At 35.0% G+C, this 19,666-nt stretch overlaps 2 protein-coding genes across 5 annotated transcripts; both read right to left on the bottom strand.

Moving 5' to 3' along the window:
• Positions 1–112: 112 nt before the first annotated feature.
• Positions 113–6,184, bottom strand: LOC111803846 (protein DEFECTIVE IN EXINE FORMATION 1). The gene is made up of 13 exons (XM_023688435.2): positions 5,787–6,184; positions 5,442–5,552; positions 5,207–5,289; positions 4,919–5,036; positions 4,623–4,783; positions 3,973–4,517; positions 3,806–3,876; positions 3,234–3,490; positions 2,515–2,696; positions 1,295–1,578; positions 1,085–1,202; positions 837–1,019; positions 113–715 (listed from the first exon to the last, which is right to left on the bottom strand). The coding sequence occupies exons 1-13, from the start codon at positions 5,924–5,926 to the stop codon at positions 398–400; spliced, it is 2,571 nt and encodes an 856-aa protein (XP_023544203.1). The 5' UTR covers positions 5,927–6,184; the 3' UTR covers positions 113–397.
• A 1,175-nt stretch (positions 6,185–7,359) lies between these two features.
• LOC111803494 (uncharacterized) lies at positions 7,360–18,493 on the bottom strand. 4 transcript variants are annotated; one of them, XM_023687926.2, is made up of 18 exons: positions 18,333–18,492; positions 17,658–17,883; positions 17,047–17,182; positions 16,579–16,730; positions 16,163–16,246; positions 15,998–16,060; positions 15,366–15,497; positions 15,023–15,229; positions 14,243–14,365; positions 13,116–13,165; positions 11,147–11,309; positions 10,917–11,054; positions 10,057–10,179; positions 9,879–9,977; positions 9,030–9,122; positions 8,863–8,947; positions 8,048–8,175; positions 7,360–7,964 (listed from the first exon to the last, which is right to left on the bottom strand). In XM_023687926.2, exons 2-18 carry the CDS (start codon positions 17,772–17,774, stop codon positions 7,821–7,823), a joined length of 2,037 nt encoding a protein of 678 aa, XP_023543694.1. In that variant the 5' UTR covers positions 17,775–17,883; positions 18,333–18,492; the 3' UTR covers positions 7,360–7,820. The 4 variants fall into 4 exon arrangements, 3 of the variants coding, with proteins under 3 accessions (XP_023543694.1, XP_023543692.1, XP_023543695.1); XM_023687924.2 differs by having other exon boundaries at positions 18,193–18,491; XM_023687927.2 differs by having other exon boundaries at positions 9,033–9,122; positions 18,193–18,490.
• Between the last annotated feature and the right edge of the window lie 1,173 nt (positions 18,494–19,666).

Here is a 19,666-nt window from a genome sequence, read left to right as displayed (position 1 = left end):
CTCCCATAAGATCTCAAGAATCTGTGACGTTAAAGACCGAAGTTTTTCAAACATCCACGCGTTTTTGCGATTCAAACAATGGCATGAAGTACAGGGCAGGAGAAGAGACAGATTGTACATAAATATCAACGTTTCGACTACTTAATTCGTTTGATCTTCATGATCTTGCAACACTTTCTGATTGTCTACCTTCCAGATATATGTTCATGAAAAAAAAAACAAAAAAAAACCCCACCAACTCCATAAAAATTTCAATAGTTCGGTGATTCGGAAGATTAGATGCACAATCAACACTAAACACATGTATTGCAAAAATTTGTGCATCGTCCAGCTCACGGTTCAGGGATACCTTTTTCATTCATGTTAATCTGTCTCTGCATTTCGTATGGGGCATCGATCATAGGTTAGTGTTCCGGGAAAACGATGGCAATGGAACGGGCTCTTGCGGGCGAAGGATCATGAGTACACCAAACATTCCAAGCATGGGGAGGACGAGAAGCCACTTCAGAAGCTTATAATAATACATGTGGAATGTGAGGGAGAACTCATCTGAAAAATAGAGTCCATTCTTGTCAACCATCTCCACCAAAACAGTGCCTGTGGTTCTAACACTGACGGTTGGAAGTTTGATCCTATATTTGCCTGGTTCTTTGAAGATCTGGTTTTGTTTTATTTTCCTCTCTCCCTGGTAATTGCCAGGAACCATCAAGGTTGTCTGCAAGTTTTAGTGATATTCAGATCAAAATCACAATTCCAAAAAGAATGAGTAGATTCTTAAAGAACAACTGCAAAGGCAAATCTTGAAAATAAAAGCATGGAGGTTAGGATCGAATTACAGTGATGTTATATGGTGCTTGAGTCCCAGATGGATTTCTGTAACGGTCGACAATCTCAATCTCGACCCAGAAGTTCTTGCCTTCCTCATCACGGAAAGTTCTAGAGGACTGTGAAATGAAAACACCTTCACGGTTGTACCGAGTTGCAACGTTGTTTCGTCCTTGATTGGTTGATCTCCATTCCTAAATAAATAAATAAAAGTTTATCAAAAAGTTCAGCAAGCAGATTCAGATCATCATATATATACCTTGAGGGGATGGTGAGGAGCAGGAGTTGAAAAGCAGAAAACATTCCCATTCATGGTTGAGACAATAAGATCAAGGTCATCTCCACCATCAACATTGTCAGCCAGAACCATGCTATATCTGTGATGGACGAAAAAACATAGATATCTGATGAAGGAAGAGCAAAAAGAATATAAGTTCGCAACACCGATAGATTCTAGAGAATATCTTACGACGTCTCGCCAATGTCAATAACATCGGCACAGGATGTAGGTCCATCAATGAGATACAAATAGCCATCAAATGATGATGTGACTAGAGTAAGTCCCTTCTTTTTGTCATTACGTTTATTCAGATCAACGAGAAGAATTTGATTCATCACTCTTCCATGGGTTCTATAGGGGTAAGGACGAACAAATGACCCATCTTTGCCACTCAGAACATATATGTTTCCTGATACTGTTGGTACCACCACATCAGTATGACCATCCCCATCGACATCGCCAATGGAGGGACCCTGAGAAAATAAGTATATGCATCAAAACTATGGTGGATAAATACTGGCCTAGGAAAGAAACTATCAGATACTTCGCAACAAACAGAGATCTCCAGGATTTTATCTGTATCAATAAGAGATAGATCATATCAGCTAACCTGTACTTAAATCACGAAGTCTGCAAATTACAGTACGGACACACAACTACAGATCAGTAACCCAGTATAAGACTCACTTCACAAAGATCTCTCTCTCTCTCTCTCTCTCTCTCTCTCTGGCAACAGGATCTGTTATTATCATTTTATTTCTCTGTATCGCTTCAGCGCTTTCTATTCTATCAACTACAGAAATGCAGTAATACAAGCACTACTATGAACTACGTTGCTTCCCAACATAAACTTTTGGTATGAGCATTTGGATAAAGATGTTCATCTCAATACAAGCCATCTATCTCCATTCAATTTCTATAAACAGTCAGCACTCAGCAGTAAAACTCATGAACCTAGGATTGATGGCGTGGCTGACAAAAGCCAATGTGCCAATGATTGATTGAAACAGAGCTCAAACTCATCAAAAAATGAAATGAATTCCTTCATTTTTTTAATTCAAATGAAAAGAATTTCATAATCTGAAAAGTTAGATATGAAAGTAACTCGGAGTATAGCAGCAAACGATATAACTGTAACTCATGAAAAATGCATGCCAGATCTAAATACTTTTCGGTCCTAACCCTACTTTCCCTTAATGAACACCACCTCAAGGTCGATTAAACAGAAGACACAACTCTTAACACATACCCAAACATTCTCCATTATTTTGCAAGAAACTCATTTTGATAAAGCGTTAGCCTCCAAGATAATTCATAATTTAACCTAGGTCATGCATAAATTTAAACAGGCAGCTTGACGCCATCTTTTCATGCAGAGAGTAACTAGCAAGAAACAGAAGGTGATTCACCTGCGGTATAAGACTCTTTAGATTCTTTTCCCAAATTTCTTCACCCTTAGCAGTCCAGGCAGCAACATTTCCGTGTGTATCAGCAGTCACAAGTTCAATTTTTCCATCATCATTGATATCAGCTGCAACAACAGCTCCCTGAATATCAGCCATTTCAAGAGGAAATTTTTCTCTCACCTTGCCTGCACAAATACCACAATCAAGATTCTAATTTCAGGAAATTAGGATGGAAGATTTCATGTAAAAGTTTAAAATTTCAAGAACGAGTGAACAAATTTAATCAATGACTGCTAAGAGAAAACCAGCAAGGCAAAGGGCACATAACAGAGAATGTACTGAACCATTAGTACACTATTCAAGAGGTAAGTGCTATCTCCTAAAAAGGAGGAGAAAGAAGTTGCGCAGTAAAAGCTTACAGAAGGTATGACCGTACTCATCAAGACATCACCTTCAAGCAAGATTGAGAAGCAAGTAGAATGAGAATACGGCTCAAAGAAAGAATGTTTGTACAAGATCTCAATCAAGTAATTCTACCCCATTTATTGAGAAGATAAAATGCCAAGCAAGGATAAGATATCATTTAAATCGTCTCCAGTTTGCAAAGTGTATTAAATACAAAAAAAACAGAAAATAATAATAATAATAAAAGGAAACAAAAATCAAAGAAGAAACGATTGCACATATAAGAACAAGAAAATCCGAATTCAGAATCAGATTACCTTGATGATCCAAGACATAGAACAAGCCATAGGATGTTCCAACAAGAATATCCAGATTCCCATCACCATCCAAATCAATGACAGTAGGGGAGGAATATATATAAGCACGAAAGTTTGCAGAATCTGTGCTCAAGTCTAGTTCAGCTGTCCACTTCACTTGCTTTGTATCCAGATTGAAAACAACAATAGCACCAGCTACATATTTCCCAATATCAAGATCACCCAATTCTTTCTTGTGCTCTGGGTTATCGTAGTACCTATTATCATAGAGACTCATCAATTTTACCGAAAAAATAAGTGAAAATAAACACATTCATCACTCAACAAGGGTAGACAGTCTATTCACTCCCAGAGCATTATAAAGATTTTAAGTGAATATACCAAGTACTTGATGCCCCAAAACCCAGCAAGAAGTACATGCAAGTACATTTGAATATACATACAAAGAAACTAAGTTCAAATAAAACATAAGAGAGTCCTGATTTGTTTTCCCTCATTTTCTTAATCAATACTATCTAATGTGTGAGAAACTGAAAGAATCAAGACACGAGACAGCATCAAAGGGAACTCACTCGTGATCAAAAAAGTATGAAACAGCTACAATCATTTCAGATACCCCATCATTGTCTATGTCAGCTATGACCTGGAAATTTATGTACCATTCAAAGATCATTACCATGAGTCAAGAATAGTAAGGAATGGCACAGAACTTCATTTGAAGTATAAAAGTTAAACTTACAGGAGTGCACAATAAATGTGCGTCAATATCCACATATTCCTCCACTTTTTCATGCTTATCTTCAGTCCACTCCTCATCTCCCCACATGGATTCATCAACATAATCATCATAGTCATAATTATACTCATCAGCAAGTTCATCATTTTCACGGAATATCTCAAATGATTGATCAGCCCCTGCTTCTAAAGGTTCATCATTTTCAACTGTGGCAACATGCTCATCTCCACTACCATTTGCGTTGGACCCAGAACCATCTTCTTCAGATTGTTTGGGGTCATTAACTTCCAAAAGTCTTCTACTCGTCCCAGTTGCATTCTTATCATCGAGATTTCCAGTTGTAACATTCATAGAAGCATTATTGGTCATGCTTGTAGGCAGGACAATATCTGGTTCAACTTTTCTGTCATTCACCTTACTGTTATTCATGGTATCTGAAACATTCAACATTTGATTTGGTATGGTAGCCGAAGTATTTAGTTCAGTCACACTTCCATTCATCAAGGTCTGGGTTGTATGGTTTAACTCTGGAACACTTCCGTTTGTTTCTACAGGGACAATATATAAACTGTGATGTCAGTCGTCTCATCTCATGAGATTCTGGATATTCCTTTCATCGCAGACTAATAATCAAAGGGATGAGATATACTTACGAGACGTTGATTTTGAATTCATTGCTTCTGTGATAAGTTGTTCATCATGAACATCTGGATGAGATCGGTCCACTGGATCTGGATTTAGACTCACATACCAATTCTTGCGCACACGGCGACGTGGTATCTCTAACTTATCTGTCATCAGATATCCTGACACCCTAACAACAATTGATATTTTTAGGGGAAAATATTAAAAAGAAGAATGTATATACCTATATGTATAGCATCTTTTTAAGACTGAACTGTAGAAAAGGTAAGAGATAGTTTGTGTGGAAGGAGGCAAAGATAAGCACCTGAAAAAGAGTACTTCTCCATTGTATGTGGCCAAAGCTATTTCCCTCACACCATCTTTGTCTATATCATATAGAAGAGGACTAGCGTGCACAGTTGACTGATGGAAAGCAGGCCACCCTAATAGAAAATGCATAATTTTGACTAATAGGTTGCCTTAAAGAAACACAAAGCACAACTAATGCTCTCCAAAGCTTTCCATACTAACGTAATATTTTTCACAATTCGACCTTTTGCATGCAACACTATTAAGTAATTGGCAATCCCGAAACAATTACCACAACTTTTACCTGGCATTTTATCTCCATCAGAACCTTCTAAAACTTCAAGGTAGTGAACAAAAGATGGAACCACTATCTCAAGCTTCCCATCACTGTAAAATAAATAAACTAGAAAAATGAAGTTGAAGTAAAAAGAGGTTGCACCCCAAGTGTAATTATGATAGCATTAGAACTCCGAGGAATCCTTTACACATTGGTTAATCTCCATGCCATAAGGAACGTACTAGTGAGGGGCTTACTATACCTGTTAATATCAGCGATCAAGGGGGTAGCATACACGCTAGAACTTACTTCCGTTTGCCATCGTAGCTCCAAATTCTTTGGGCATTGTGTATTCAACAAAGCATCCTCATCTCTAATGAAAGATCAGAAGATTAAAAAGTCAATCTTTGGAAAAATACGAATCGTTTCCCCAAAAACATCCAGCCAGTTTTACAGCAACCGAAGCACTTGAACCAAACGAAAACCAAAAATCTCGATTGCAATTTGAGCTCACAATCCAATGGGAAAAAAATCAAAATAAATAACCAGACTAACTGCAGGTCACAGAGACGGAAAAGAAACGATTAAACAACGATACAAAACTTACATCTCAGGGTATCCAAGGGCATCATCCGTGGCTACTCGTTCACGAAATTTGTTTTTCTTGGCCTCGTCACCGTGAATCAAATTCGACGGAGCAAAGAGAATTAAACAAATAAAAAGAGCTGAAATCCCCGAGAATTTCATGTGGCCGCCACCGTAGCCTTACGAACAACAGGAAGAATCGAATACTCAAATTCGAGGCAGAGATCAATGCAATTTAGGGAACGAAGCCCCTGAGGAACGCGCTATCGAGACTCTGCAAATTGAAAACGCAGAGCCAACAACAGCAAATTGCCTTAAACCCCAAGAGGGATCTGCTTAATCCAACTGCAGTGGCGTCTTTCCGCTGCGAGTCTGAAACGAAAAGATTTTGGAACGAAAAAATGTTGACTATTCTATCAAATTTGTCTGGTTTATTGAAATTAATACCTTTAAACAAATTTTATACCTTAAATTAATAATTATATTCATTTAAAATTTACTTTGATAAATCTATTAAATTTTAGTTTAAAAATTATTAATGCTTATTTAAATGTATTAATTGATGTAAATGAGAGAAAAATATTAGAAACTAGATTGTAGGTATGATTTTTTGTGTATTTATTTAGAGATAATTATATGATAATTTTCTTATTACTTTAATAATTTTATTAGAGTATTTTGACCTAATTTTAAATCATTAATAAATATTCTAGATTTGATTCTTTATATAAGATTATAATTTAAATTGGTAAAATTATTATTTGGGATTTGATAATTTTCATTATTTAGTTCAACAATTATAATTGAGGCAAGAATTAAGTTTTTGTATTTAAATATTCATTTTTTTTATGGCAGGTTCTTTCTTTATTTATTTTTAACTTCAGGGTAGGGAAAAGTTATTATTTTCTAATATGATGGGGAACTAAATATTTTTTTTTTATAAAAGTGTGGAAACTTTTCTGTAGCAAATACGTTTTAAAATTATGATGACTATACGTAACGGGTCAAAGCAAACAATATCTTCTAGTGATGGGCCTGAGATGTTATGAGCAATGTGCCAGTGAAGACGTCTTCTAGTAGTAGGTCTAAGATGTTACAAATGGTATTAGAATTAGGTACTGAACGGTGTGCCAGTGAAGACATTGGACCTCGAAATGGGTGAATTGTAAGATCCTACATCGGTTGAAAACGAGAGTATTAGATGTTAGGCCCTGAAGATGATGAATTATGAGATCTTACATCAATTAGAGAGAGGAATGCCAAGCAGCCTCCATTCAGAGCCAATTGTGAGATCCTACATTTTTTACAAGGATGTAAGATTTTACCAAATGAACTTTCATATGTTCTATAGAAGAATTGGAACATTTTCAATTCTGATGGCAAAATCCAAACTAAATAAAAAACTAGATGGAATTATCATCTTCAAATGAAAATTATTCCTTCCATATCATCTATCTATCATATTAATAAAAACATACCTGTTCGGTTGGAAACAACCTCAAACATATGAATGGAGTTCGTATTTTCAGTTCGAGTAGAAACCCCATTTTTTCGACTATGTTTCAGCAGAAATGGTAATCGAAGCAAACAAGACGTCGAACAATATCCAGGTCGTGTTCTTATTTCTCATCTCAAGAACAGAAAGACAGAGGACAAAACAGAAAGAAAGAGTAAAGGTTATTCACAACAGTAAAATGAAAAGGCTAGCTATAAAAACTTGGCTCAGATTTACTTTTAAAAAGAACTACCTAAGAGTTGCTTGCTGCCTACCGCAATTGCTAAATATCGAAAATCAAATTACTAATATACACGATGATGATCCTAATCCTACATCTCTTCACCTGGAAAACTAGAAGAAAAAAAAAATGGATTTCAAAGCTCTAACTGAAAACATCTATAAAGTGCAATGACTGGATGATCATACACACGCCAGCTGCACACACGACAATAGCAACAAGGCAAAGCTATGGCGAACATCCTGTAGGAACTCCTTTTGAGCATCTCGTCCAAAGATTACCTAATTTCTGTATTTGTGCATCGCATCGTCTAGCTATCATCACCTCCGTCGTGTTGAATTCGTATGTTGGGCTGCTTTACTATCATTCCTTATCCTATCAGCATACATAGGCAAGCGTATGATCTCATGAATTTCCTTCAACAAATCCTCCTCCGTGATGTTGTCTTTAATGCTCCGCATAACCTATTTCAAACGTCGAGAAATATTAATAGACGCAGGTTTGGAACTCTCAGCAAAACGGCATATCAAATTGGTAGGAAAAGAACCTTTCTATATGTATTGAAATCATTAGGAGTTGTTTTGTCTGTCCTGATACGCATGCAGACCCATACTCGTTCATCAGAATCCCAAGAGCACTCAACAATCTTTCCTGAATAGAAGGAGGGATCGCCATCTGCAAAAGTTTCAAAATGAGACCTAAAATAATATACACTGAAGAACTATATATTATTCGGTCTATAAAATATTTGCAGTCAAAAGTAGAATCTCATTCAACAAACCCAAAGATTTTAAACCAATGACCACCTAGTTATCCAGGAATTTTGGCATAGATAATGAAACATTGAGGGTAAAGGTTGATAAAGATAGATACAGCCAGAATGAGCCACATATGCAAGAGATTGTAGTTATCAAGGCCCCAGCATTCTGCTACATAACCGCGGTAGCATCTATATACAAACGAGTACAAATGTGGATTCATGAACTCATAAACAGAATACATCAGGTTCAACTTGGAAGGCGAGTAAGACACTCCCTCAGAAACTTTTCAATAAACTCTCTTCATGCACGGTAATTTAATACTTTATTCGATCTACAAGCCCCTAAAGAATTAATGAACTAACTTAACCAGCAATTTTAAATACAAAGATGACTAAACCACAGAAGTAAATTAACATCATACCACAGTCCTGGACGATCAAGATGATATTTCCTTCACAAAAATTTTGCACTTGTGCACATGGGATGTAAGAGTTCATAGTAGCAAATAAAAGATAGATTATTAAGAATGATTTAACTGATAATAGTGCAAAGAGAAGACTAAAGAATATGAAGTAAGAGGGCAGAAACTATTTGCATCAACCTTTGAACTTAACCCTATTTCCTTCCATTGTTTTCCTCTTTCCTCGTTCGAACAAAATAAGCGTCTGAGAATCATCGTCCCCCATCTGTCCAGACAATTAACTTCAAATTACTTCAGCATCAACTTCGGCAGCAGCAATCAAATTCAATGCTAAAGAAATTACTTACAACCTCGAAAAGGAAGTCGACTGAATTCATTTCTGGATATTTCCACTTTAAAAGACCCTCATGAGTTCGAGGAACATAAGCATCATCCCACCCCTAGAAAAGAAAAATAAAAAACTATTTCACCCCAATAAATGATGATAACAAATTTCCAAAAAAAAAAAATGTAGAAAAATATCAATTTATACACTAAACTTCCCAAATTAAATTAATTAAAGCTCTAAATTAATAAACGTATTAATTAACACCCTAAACTTTCGTAAGGGAATCAATTTTGACCTATCATTAGGACTCTGTGCTTCTGCTTCAAAATCATTAATGCACAACTTTCACGTCTAAGACTTCTTCAAATATAAAGATTAATGCAATATTCCAGGAAAATATTTGAATCAGGAGTTTTTTCTTTCATATGGGCATTTTTCATCTTCTCTTCTTCCTCTATTTTTCATTACTTATTTAAAAAATAATTATATGATAATTTTTCATGCTATTTGGTAGTGTTTTGGAAAAAGAATAATGTTAAAATTGATTTATGAATAAAAGGAATAAATGGATGGTTTCCCTAAAACGTAAACTTCCACAATCTCAGACCCAAACAAACGACAGTGTAAGATGCAATATTTAAAAGCAGAGAGAAACAATGCTAATAAAAAGAGATGTCACAAATTTACAAGAAATTATAGGCCCATACTTAGTATCATATTTCCTTATGGGTAATTATACTATGATTGTGTATCTTAGACAATATTTCTAACAGAAGAAACCAAGTTTCCTGGAATAAAAGATAACTCAAATCCTATCAAAAGTGCAAAAGGTATCTATTCATATTTTATTTACTAAAAATTCAACTACCTGAAATATTAGACCATCGGCATCATGTGAAAGCCTCGGTATGAACTCCTTCAAAAGTTTGGTAACTGTGGAGAGCAACCAAAAGTCTTTCCTCCTCACCTAATGAGTATTTATTTATGTTGAATCAGATAGCCACAGCCAGAAGAAAAGAAATAAAAAGAAAAGTATGGATACAAACCCTGAATGGCTCTAGGTCATATCTATACTGAGGGTTCCTACTCTGGTAAATATTCTGGCGCTCGTAATTACGAGGTTCGATCACTTCTTTCTCAAGCATCTTCCACCGTTCATAGAAAGGACGCTACAGCAATGGCAAGCTATTAGAGCTATAAAATGGAAAAACTTATCACTAAAAGATAAATGCACAATTAATTGAACAGCATGAATTGTAAAAAATGAAAATATGACCAAACAGTCAAGAGGCAGTTCTATATAAGGTCAGCCAATGACCATCCAAACCAAAAATTTAAATACCGCTAAACATTCTCAAATAGATATTACCAAGTGCATCTTGAATGGTAGCAATAGGTGCGTAGTTGCGTACATGAATTAAGAGATCTCGATAGAATATGACATATTCAAGGTCAGGTCAAAATACAGGAAGGAAAAGATCAACCTACCAAGGCCCAATTCCTAACACTAATCAGATTATGCTGGGATTTTTCTTCAAAGAAATAAATATTTTATTGGTGTGGAAGAAGAACTAAGAACAAACACAAGAAAAAATAAGGTGTTCCACCCTCGAGACCGCAAAAGGAACTCGGGTCTCTAAATTGATTATTTAGCTAGAATTGAACTGAAGAATCGAGCCCTCAAAAGCATGGTTAAGTTTGTAAACACAATAGTCCTGCAAGTTGTGCAATGCAATAGAGGTGGCAAAAACCCAAAACATTAAATAAATAAGATTAAAACACACGCATGCACAATTAACATGTCCACTTTAATTCAAGCAACTTTTTTTTTTCCGGGGGGGAGTTAACTATATTAAGAGCATAAAGTTTCATCCATAAGGATCACTAACAAAAATATAAATCAAACCTCAGTGACTGAAACATGATTAATTGCCATCATATCATATATAAGATATCTTCTCTCTTGCTTCTGTGAGTCCGGCAGAGTGTCAATGATCATTTCTCCATCAAGGAGTGTGTAGTTGTGAATCTTCTCAACTAGGCCCTTGAAGCCAAAATGAACAACGTATATCAGGTTGGATGCACATACAATTATACAAGTAAATAGATCTCCAGTGAAGGATTGGGCTAACATACATCATTTGCATTTCTGTACGGAAATCTCATTTGGACTCTTCTAAATTTAAAACCCCTGTCAATCAAGTAGCATCCATCCATGGTTATTAGCATCATATATCTTGTTCCATCAGCTTTCCACGTGGCATAATAATAGCGTTGCCTTAGCAGTTGAAGATTCTCTCTGCATACCATAAATATAAAATAGAACTCAATATCATGAGGCTAAATTTAAATAGAAAACTAAATCAATAAGAACATATAATCAGAGGGAGTGCAGGAATGATCGCTCAATTGCTTGCGTTACTTTTTCAGGGTAAGAAGAATTTGCATTACCAAAAGACTGAGTGCGATGTCTCCACCATAGCAAAGGAGCGAAGAAGACTATAGAGAAAGGGTTTCCAATATTTAAGCACAAAAGTGAATAAGAGGCGGTGGCAGCTTTTAAAAACGAGAAAGAATGCTAAATCTCTATATTACTCTAGAAGTTCTTTATTCAATATTGTTGAGAATAAAAGAAATTATTCCTCTACAACTAAACATACAAATCAAAACACAAAGGTTTGCAATAGTCAGAACTCTTAAATTGCAATAGGGGTTCCAAACTATAATAACGTAACAAAATCTTTTCTGAGTTAAGAATATAGCTCAAACGCTCCCCCCTTCCCTAACAAAAAAAGAAATGAATCTATAAATAACCATCTCAATGTTCAGATCGGAACTATAGCATCAGGATCACAAAGTGTTCAGTTCATCTGCAGTTGAGTTCAGCAGGTAGCAAACCTGAAGCGTAACCCTGACAGTCACATGGAGGACTGCAGAGGAAGTAGAATGCACATTACTTGAAAACCTTAACCGTGGGTTGTTATTGGAAGCATAGAGAGTGACCACCGGCCAAGCTTTTTCTAATCAATTATCTGGCATTCAACCCTTCTTGTCTTTTCTATTCCAATTCTCAGTAACCTAATTGGCTATGAAAACAGCACCCAGAATCTTTCTTTTATTAAAAGCAGTCCAAAAATCAGAGACGGCATATTTGCCTCTACGAAAACAGCCCCCTTGCTTGTAGAGTATAATATGAGGAGCCTTCATCCAGAAAGTAAAGAGTCATTTACCAACTCCCTATCTAATCAAAGGGTAAGGTATGAAAACCAAGATTTATCAAAGAAGAAAAACCATGATTTCTTTGGCTCCTAATCGGTGCCACAAAAACAAACAAAGTTAAGTTTTTCCCCTCCATCCAACGACTTTGCTTTATGAGGAACAAAAACAAAAATTTAATAAGGAAGAAAAACCATGATTTCTTGACCTCCTTGTCGGTGAGTTTTTTTTTTTTTTCCCCTTCAATCCAATGACTTCGAGTTCTGCCGCCATCTTTCATTTTCACTATAGATTACATGATCAAGGTGCTTTCTCAAAAACCTCCCCTGAATCTTTCTCGACTTTAGTCAGACCCTCTTCCACATTTTCATCGAACTCATCTATAGTTCCCAACAAACCATTTTCCTCCTAGATAAATCTCCAAAGGTCTCTAATTCAATTTTTTTACCAAAATAGCATCGCTCTCATGAAAACTGAAATCCTGCCAGCCTTTCCACAAGTACCAACACCAATCAAACTTTGGCGGAGGAAAAACATGATAAAAACTTTGGCCCCACCTTTTAGTAGTGTAGTTTCTTTGAAACAAGACAACCCCTACTAACAAGAGAACTATCATAACCCCCTATCGCAAATATGCAACTGGGGTATCTAAATGCTATGATGCATACGTATAGATTTTCAAGTTAATCGTTCATTGTAGTAAAACTATGAATGTAAACAACAAAATTAGAAGAAAATAAGTTCTTTAAAAAGTTACTAACAAAAAGCCAAAAAAGGGCTCCGGATTCATGACACATAGATTGGCACAGGAAGCCCAAAGGCATTTAGAAGTGGAATTAATTAATTTAGGAAAATATCATAAATGAAGGAAAATTTAATGCAACATGACCTGTTAAGAGACACAGGATGCGACCCAGGAAATTGCAAATTCGCTCTTGCCTGTAAAATAAAATAGTTAAAACATTGAATCAAATACAAGCAACACAAAAGGGGGCTACATCTGCAATCTACACATGCAAATGCTTCAACTACATAACGTATCTTATGCATAAATTTCAACTACAATCTTTTATGCAATAGTGTTGCATAGACTCACGCATGTTGGCCTCAGCAATAAGTTCAAACTGAACAAATTTTATTGTCCTATTTGAAAACTCAGATGATCATTCATCCTTCTCGTTTTTAAACGATGAATATAAAAAGAATAGGACAGCAAAAAATTATACGAAGTATAAAATATATTCCATGGCTACCAAATAAGTATAAAGTACATTCCATGCCTACCAAATAAGTCCTATGCTTCCAACTAAAAGATCATTTGTAGGTTGAATTAAAAATTTATTCTTGAACTTTGAGGTTTGTGTCTATTTGATCCATGAACAAACAAAACTACTAATTTAGTCTCTGAGCTTTAAACTTTTGTAAAATTTATGGATCTATTAGATACAAAAGTTTAGGGTTCCATTAGACATAAAATTCAAATTTATATATAACAGATCAATTAACTTTTAAGAATTTTGAATTTTTCTAAGACCGATCAGATGCAAACTTGAATGTTCATGAACCTATAAACACAATTAAAAATTTGGGACCTATTAGACATTTTTGAAAATCTAGAGACCAAATAGACACAAATCTCAAAGTTGAAGGACTAAACTTGTAATTTAACCTTTTCTTAATAAATAAATAATGGTTGTAATACACACACACACACACATATATTCCAAATTTTAGTGGTACTTTGAAAATAGATGGTTTAAGTATAAAATTTCATGATCGCCTAGCAAGTAAAAAATAATAATTATTATTATTATCATTAAAAAAAAAAAAGGCAAAATGAAAAGTGAAGACAAAACAATTCACCCCATATAAAAATGCCCAGCGATCTTGTGCGAATATAGATGGAATAATGTCTTAGGTTCCATTAAGGAAGACGTGAAACCATGGATTATCTTGTCTATATTCTGATATAAAAGTGCAGACACATAAGAAGAAGAAAAGGATTAGAGAGCATACTCCCGCATTCATTTTAAGCATTTGATAGCAGAAGTGTTTAAAAGCACGTTCTTGGTCCTCAGGTATCTCATCACCCAATATATCATCATTTGTCATCACTTGAGCAGCATCATCATGATTTTCCTTGAAAACAACCAAGAAAAAAAAGAATCAAATAAGCTACATCCAAAGACTAATTAATAGATCTGAATTGGTCCTCCTATTTTGTAATTCTCTTATGAACAAAACCCTTCATTTCTGTCGACAGAAAAAGACTTTGTTCTGCAACCCGACAATTCTAATGAACTAGTTCTTTTAGTCCTTGCCAGAGAGGGTTCAAGAAAAACTATAGAAAGTAGCATATTGGTCTAGAGCATGGGACATGAGAATGTAATGTACCAGGTCTTAATTCCTATCTTTCCAAGAACTAGCACGCTGAGTGCAAGTGTGTGAATGAGTAGAATGGAACCTAATGCAAGAATTAACAAAAAGAAATTGAACAAAGTGGAGTCCTGGGTGGATTCCATGTGCAGTCTAACTAAGATCCCATGAGGCTTAAGGCAAAAAGATACTTCCTTTCATGTGCTCTTAGTCTTTGAAGCTGCAAGCAAGTATGATTTCATTTCTTACTTGAAAAGACAATGAAGTACAAAGAGTCCATATATTTCTTTTTTAATAACCCCTCTTTCTTGAGAAAAAATGAAAGAACACATGATTGTGTACACTTCTTACGTATCTAACCCATTAATAGGAAGAAATTGAAATATTGATAAGAACGAGTACTCTATGAATATTGCATACATTCAAAGGAGCAGCAGAACCTCCATCATCGTCATCATCCGGAACTGCTTCACCATTAAGATCAAGATCTGAGGATCTCTTCCACTCAGGTGTGGGTGGGTAAACAACCAATTCAGGTTTTTTTTCATGATAGAAGGCATATAATGCATCAATGTAATCTGGCTTGTAAATTCCAGGAGGACGTGCATCGGAAAACATTTTAAGAGCCTGTGCAACAAGGATAATCCAATGTCCCCTCTCAAGGGGTAGCAAATCGAAATGAGAGATGAATCAATGAGATGAACGAAGATAAACCAAGAAATGATCATGACACTTGAATCATTTTATAGGTGGACTTACTAACCTGGGTAACAGAAATGGATAGTGCACGCGCAAGATAATTTATGATCATATATCCAGTGCGATTATGGCCATGCGTGCAATGGACAAGAATATACTTCTTTGAGTGTTTCTGACGAGAAATAAACTGACTGACCTGGGAAAAAAAAAAAGATAATAATTAACGCATGTTCGGCTGTTCAGGCTCAACAATCTTCTCAGTTCCTCAGCTGAACAAGTAAAAAGTAAACAAGTCCACACATGCACAAATAATGAAAACATGTAACTGTGTGTATGTGTGCGGACATACCAACACACTTTTTTTTTCCCAAATCAAACAGATACAGTAGAGAATGTATTCTAAGACCTAATGTGCATTGCCAGGACACAAAAGCTGCTGATTAAGGAATTCAATGGACAATAAGTTAGAAATTTGGTAGATCAAAGAAGCCCAGATTGATACAGTAGCTAGACAGTATAACACCCAAAACGAGTAATGATATTATTCAGTTCTTAATTTCCCGTCGTACCCAATATTCCAAGAAAAAAAAAGATAAAACAAAGGCCAATCCCTTGACCCTTCCACTCAAAATCTGATGCATGAAAGCACTTCTAATAAAATGGAAAAAGATTCCCGGTGAAAAAAATGGTACGAACCTCGTAAACGAACATATTGACCGACTTGTTGTCAGGTACAGAATCCCTCCCCTTGCAAGGAATCTTCCCCCAACAAGAAGAACGAATATCACAGAAAATAAGAAAAGTTCAATACCAACAATTAAAAAGTACAACTAAGATAACATGCCATATTCCAAGGCTCACCTTAACATACTTGATACCCTCTTTATTCAAATCTGTCGTTGTATAATAACGATAAGAATTTGTCAAATCAATCACCAAACCGAGCTGAAAGTTTAGTTCAAAATAATCTGTTATTTCAACTTGGTAAAATGAGCAAGAATAAGAAATTCTTTATTAACATATTTTGTTCTTTGGTTCTCCATGTGCATGAGAACAACTGGCCAAAGAGATTTCTTTGTTTTCTTTATGCTACTATTTTTAATGAATACTTTATTTCTTATTAATGGAATGGAAAACAAGTTAAAGATTAAGAAGCTACATCCCTATATCAAAAAAAAGATAAATAAATAATTGCACTTTTCTCTCTCTCTGGTTTTTTTTTTTTTTTTTAATGCGTGCATGTGTTTGAGCGAGGAGTGTGAGAGACAGAGGCTTACTTTTCTCCCCCAAACTCTCTGCTGATGGATCGCTTGCTTAAATGCATATCTTTTACCAGGTGCTACACAATCACTGAAGGTGTCGCCCAGAGGAACTTTGGAAGGAATCATGCAACATATTTCTTGACCAAAAGCAGGGCAATCCAACCAACCTGCAAGTAAAAGAGTGGTAAACAAAAATGGTTAAAGCATAAAGCATAGAAAAGAAAGTTTCTAGAAAAGAATGTTTGCTTTACATGGTCTACGTTTTAGCATTAGCACTCAACTTAAAGCCTCAAATATTTAGGTGAAAAAGATCAGAAAAAATAAATGGAACTGTAAACCTTTCGTGAACCTGCTCTTATTTGATCATTTGAAAACTGAAATATTTACAACCAGGTACATGCAAAGGAACCATAACCTTTCGTAAATCTTAAAGTATGAGTAAAAAGAAGGAAAATGATAGAAACCAAAAACTAAGAGCCTCACCTGGAGGAAGCCTGCTTCTAACAGTTTTTTGGTTTTTAGCAGGGTAAGACTGATCCCGTGCCGGCTGTTGGTATTCATGCACCGGTCTCTCAATAGAGCGATCTCTTTTCAGCCGCCTTTTTCTTTCTTCTCGTTCCTAACACAAACAAATGGATGCACAATCAAGCTGTACTTCACGTCCAGGTATCAATGTATATGCATGAATACTGCTTGATTTCATGAAGTACAATACACTGGTGCACTTACAAAAAGACTAAGCTTCCTCTTTCAACTGTCCATAAATCTCTTTTTCTTTTCTTTTTTTTTTTTTTTTTTTTTTTGTATTGCTATATTCTTCCATTTTTCTTAACGTGAGCTGGCCTAGCCAAAAAAAAAAAAAGTACCCCCGAGTATCAAATCTTACTAGAGAGCATAGAAAACCAAGATGAGATTTTCCCTTTATCCGCTACTCCATATAAACAATTCTAATGAGGTGTCCAAAAAAGAAATAAAAGATAGGAAGTTAAAACAGAATCTTCGCAGAAATCCTCCCTCTTTCGCACCACCATTCTCGATAATGAAAGTTCACGTTTCTAGTTTAAAAAAAAAACACAGGGCAGAAACGCACATACCCGCCGTGCAATACTGGCACCAGTCTCTATATGATCCTCTGGAGCACTATACGCCACTTCATGTCTATCAAACGTCTCTTCGTCCTCTTCAGGCACCGGCGAGGCATTTAAGTCCATGTAGACAATCACTCAACGTCCACAAACCAACATTTACTCCAAACCTCACAATTCCTCAAACACAGCAGAGTCACAAACTTCACTAGTAAACCCAATACTAAGCACAACCCTGCAAGTCAAAAACCCCAAACAACACAAAATTAAAACCATTTCGACTACCGGTTTCCCAAGTAAAAATATGAACCGCATTACTCGTAGTACGTAACCCACGACCCTATCAAATGAAACAACCTAAATAGAAACAAAATCCCAAATTCTCGATGCCTCAATTCTCCAAATTGAGAGCACACGACCAACGTGAAACGGAAGAAGGAAAAAAAAAAAAAAAAAAAAAAAAAAATCTAGAAAGAACATAAGAATAAAAGAATAAAAAATCGTACGAAATGAAGAAAAAGGCAACACAAAGACAGAATCAAACCTCGGCAGGAAATTGCAATCGACTGCCAATCCCTGCCGAAACAACTAGGATCCAGCAGCGCTTGGATAAAGAAAGCAAGAGGAAGGTGTAGGCTTCGGAAATCAAGAATCCACCAACTCGTAGTCGAAAAATATTCTCACCTTAAACAGTCGCAGGAAAAATCCAAGTAGAAAAAACTCACATAATTCGCATTCGAAACCCTAAGAAAGAAAAAAGAATAATGAAAGCAAAAAATACAGAGAGTAGACGGAATGAAAGGAAGATGATAATAATCAATGTTTCGAGAGAGAGAGAGAGAGAGAGAGAGAGAGAGAGAGAGAGAGAGAGGAGCAACTTTTAAATTTTAATTAATCAATTAAAAAAAATTGAGTTTTATTTATAAACTTTCAATTAGGGTTTCGTTGTATACAACATTTACATTTATATTTTTTTTAAAAATAGTTTTTTTATAAATTTGATTTTTTTTTAATGATTAAATTTATAATTTAATATTTTTATTTTGAAAATAAATTTAAACAAAACAATATAAATATACATTGAGTATCAAATTATTATTAAAAAAATTCGATAATATAAAATATCAATGGCCTATTTTAGAATTAAACATATCATTTTTGTTAAAAAAATAATATATTTAGATTTACTTAACATATTTTAGAAAAAAATCTACTCATCTTAAATCTACTAAATTCTAAACTTTTGATAACTAAAAAATTTATATTTTGTTATAACATGAGTAAGACTTCTTAAAATCTAAATATTTACATAATATTAGAGCGAAATTCTAGATACGGGCATTTTTATAGATAAAAAATTGGAATTTTGAGAAGATTTTAAATTAAAATAATTACGAATTATTAACTTATGGTCTAAATGATTTGAAATTATATGTATGCTTTAAAATCTAAATATTTACATAATATTAGAGCAAAATTCTAGATACGAGCATTTTTATGGATAAAAAATTAGAATTTTGAGAAGATTTTAAATTAAAATAATTACGAATTATGGTCTAAATGATTTGAAATTAACTTGTAAAGTTTAATTGAATAAAATTTTATGTTATATTCAAGAGATTAAGAAATTCAACATAGATATGATATTTGTTGAAGTAGCATAGCTGAAATTGCATAAAAGATGGCAAATGATGAGTGAAAACAACAAAGCTTCTGTAATCATGTACAGAATACTGATCAAAATTGTTAAAAAGCTTCAAGAAAGTATGGTAGTTCCAAGGGAGTTATCATCTCATGGATGGGTGATGGAACCTTGCGTTAAGAAGTTCCAAACGAGTCTAAAAGTGCTAAACCATCAAGTATGGCTGAGCAAACCGCTCGTGCCTGCCCCCATAGCCACACGGGCTCGTCCTAAATGGAATGGCTCTCTTAGTTACACTGGTTAGCTTAAGCTTAAAAAATTTAAAACAAGTCAAAAAGAGCATAACCAGTAGGTATGGCTGAGAAGATCACTCATG

The sequence above is a fragment of the Cucurbita pepo genome, chromosome 10 (assembly GCF_057944985.1).
Source record: "Cucurbita pepo subsp. pepo isolate OVF chromosome 10, ASM5794498v1, whole genome shotgun sequence".
Classification (NCBI taxonomy): Eukaryota; Viridiplantae; Streptophyta; class Magnoliopsida; order Cucurbitales; family Cucurbitaceae; genus Cucurbita; species Cucurbita pepo.
The sequence above is the reverse complement of the archived record's forward strand: the minus strand, read 5'-3'. Positions and strand labels throughout refer to the sequence as shown.

Bases quoted from the DNA above. Each gene is read 5' to 3' on its own strand.
- LOC111803846 (XM_023688435.2), bottom strand. From the start codon at position 5,926: ATGAAATTCTCGGGGATTTCAGCTCTTTTTATTTGTTTAATTCTCTTT. The intron at 3,877-3,972 runs GTAAGTTTAACT...ATAAATTTCCAG, and splicing joins CACATTTATTGTGCACTCCT to GTCATAGCTGACATAGACAA. The intron at 1,203-1,294 runs GTAAGATATTCT...CGTCCATCACAG, and splicing joins ATTGACATTGGCGAGACGTC to ATATAGCATGGTTCTGGCTG.
- LOC111803494 (XM_023687926.2), bottom strand. From the start codon at position 17,774: ATGGACTTAAATGCCTCGCCGGTGCCTGAAGAGGACGAAGAGACGTTT. The intron at 16,247-16,578 runs GTAAGCCTCTGT...CTAAACTTTCAG, and splicing joins AGAGAGTTTGGGGGAGAAAA to CTCGGTTTGGTGATTGATTT. The intron at 10,180-10,916 runs GTTTGATTTATA...CCATTGCTGTAG, and splicing joins ATCATGTTTCAGTCACTGAG to CGTCCTTTCTATGAACGGTG.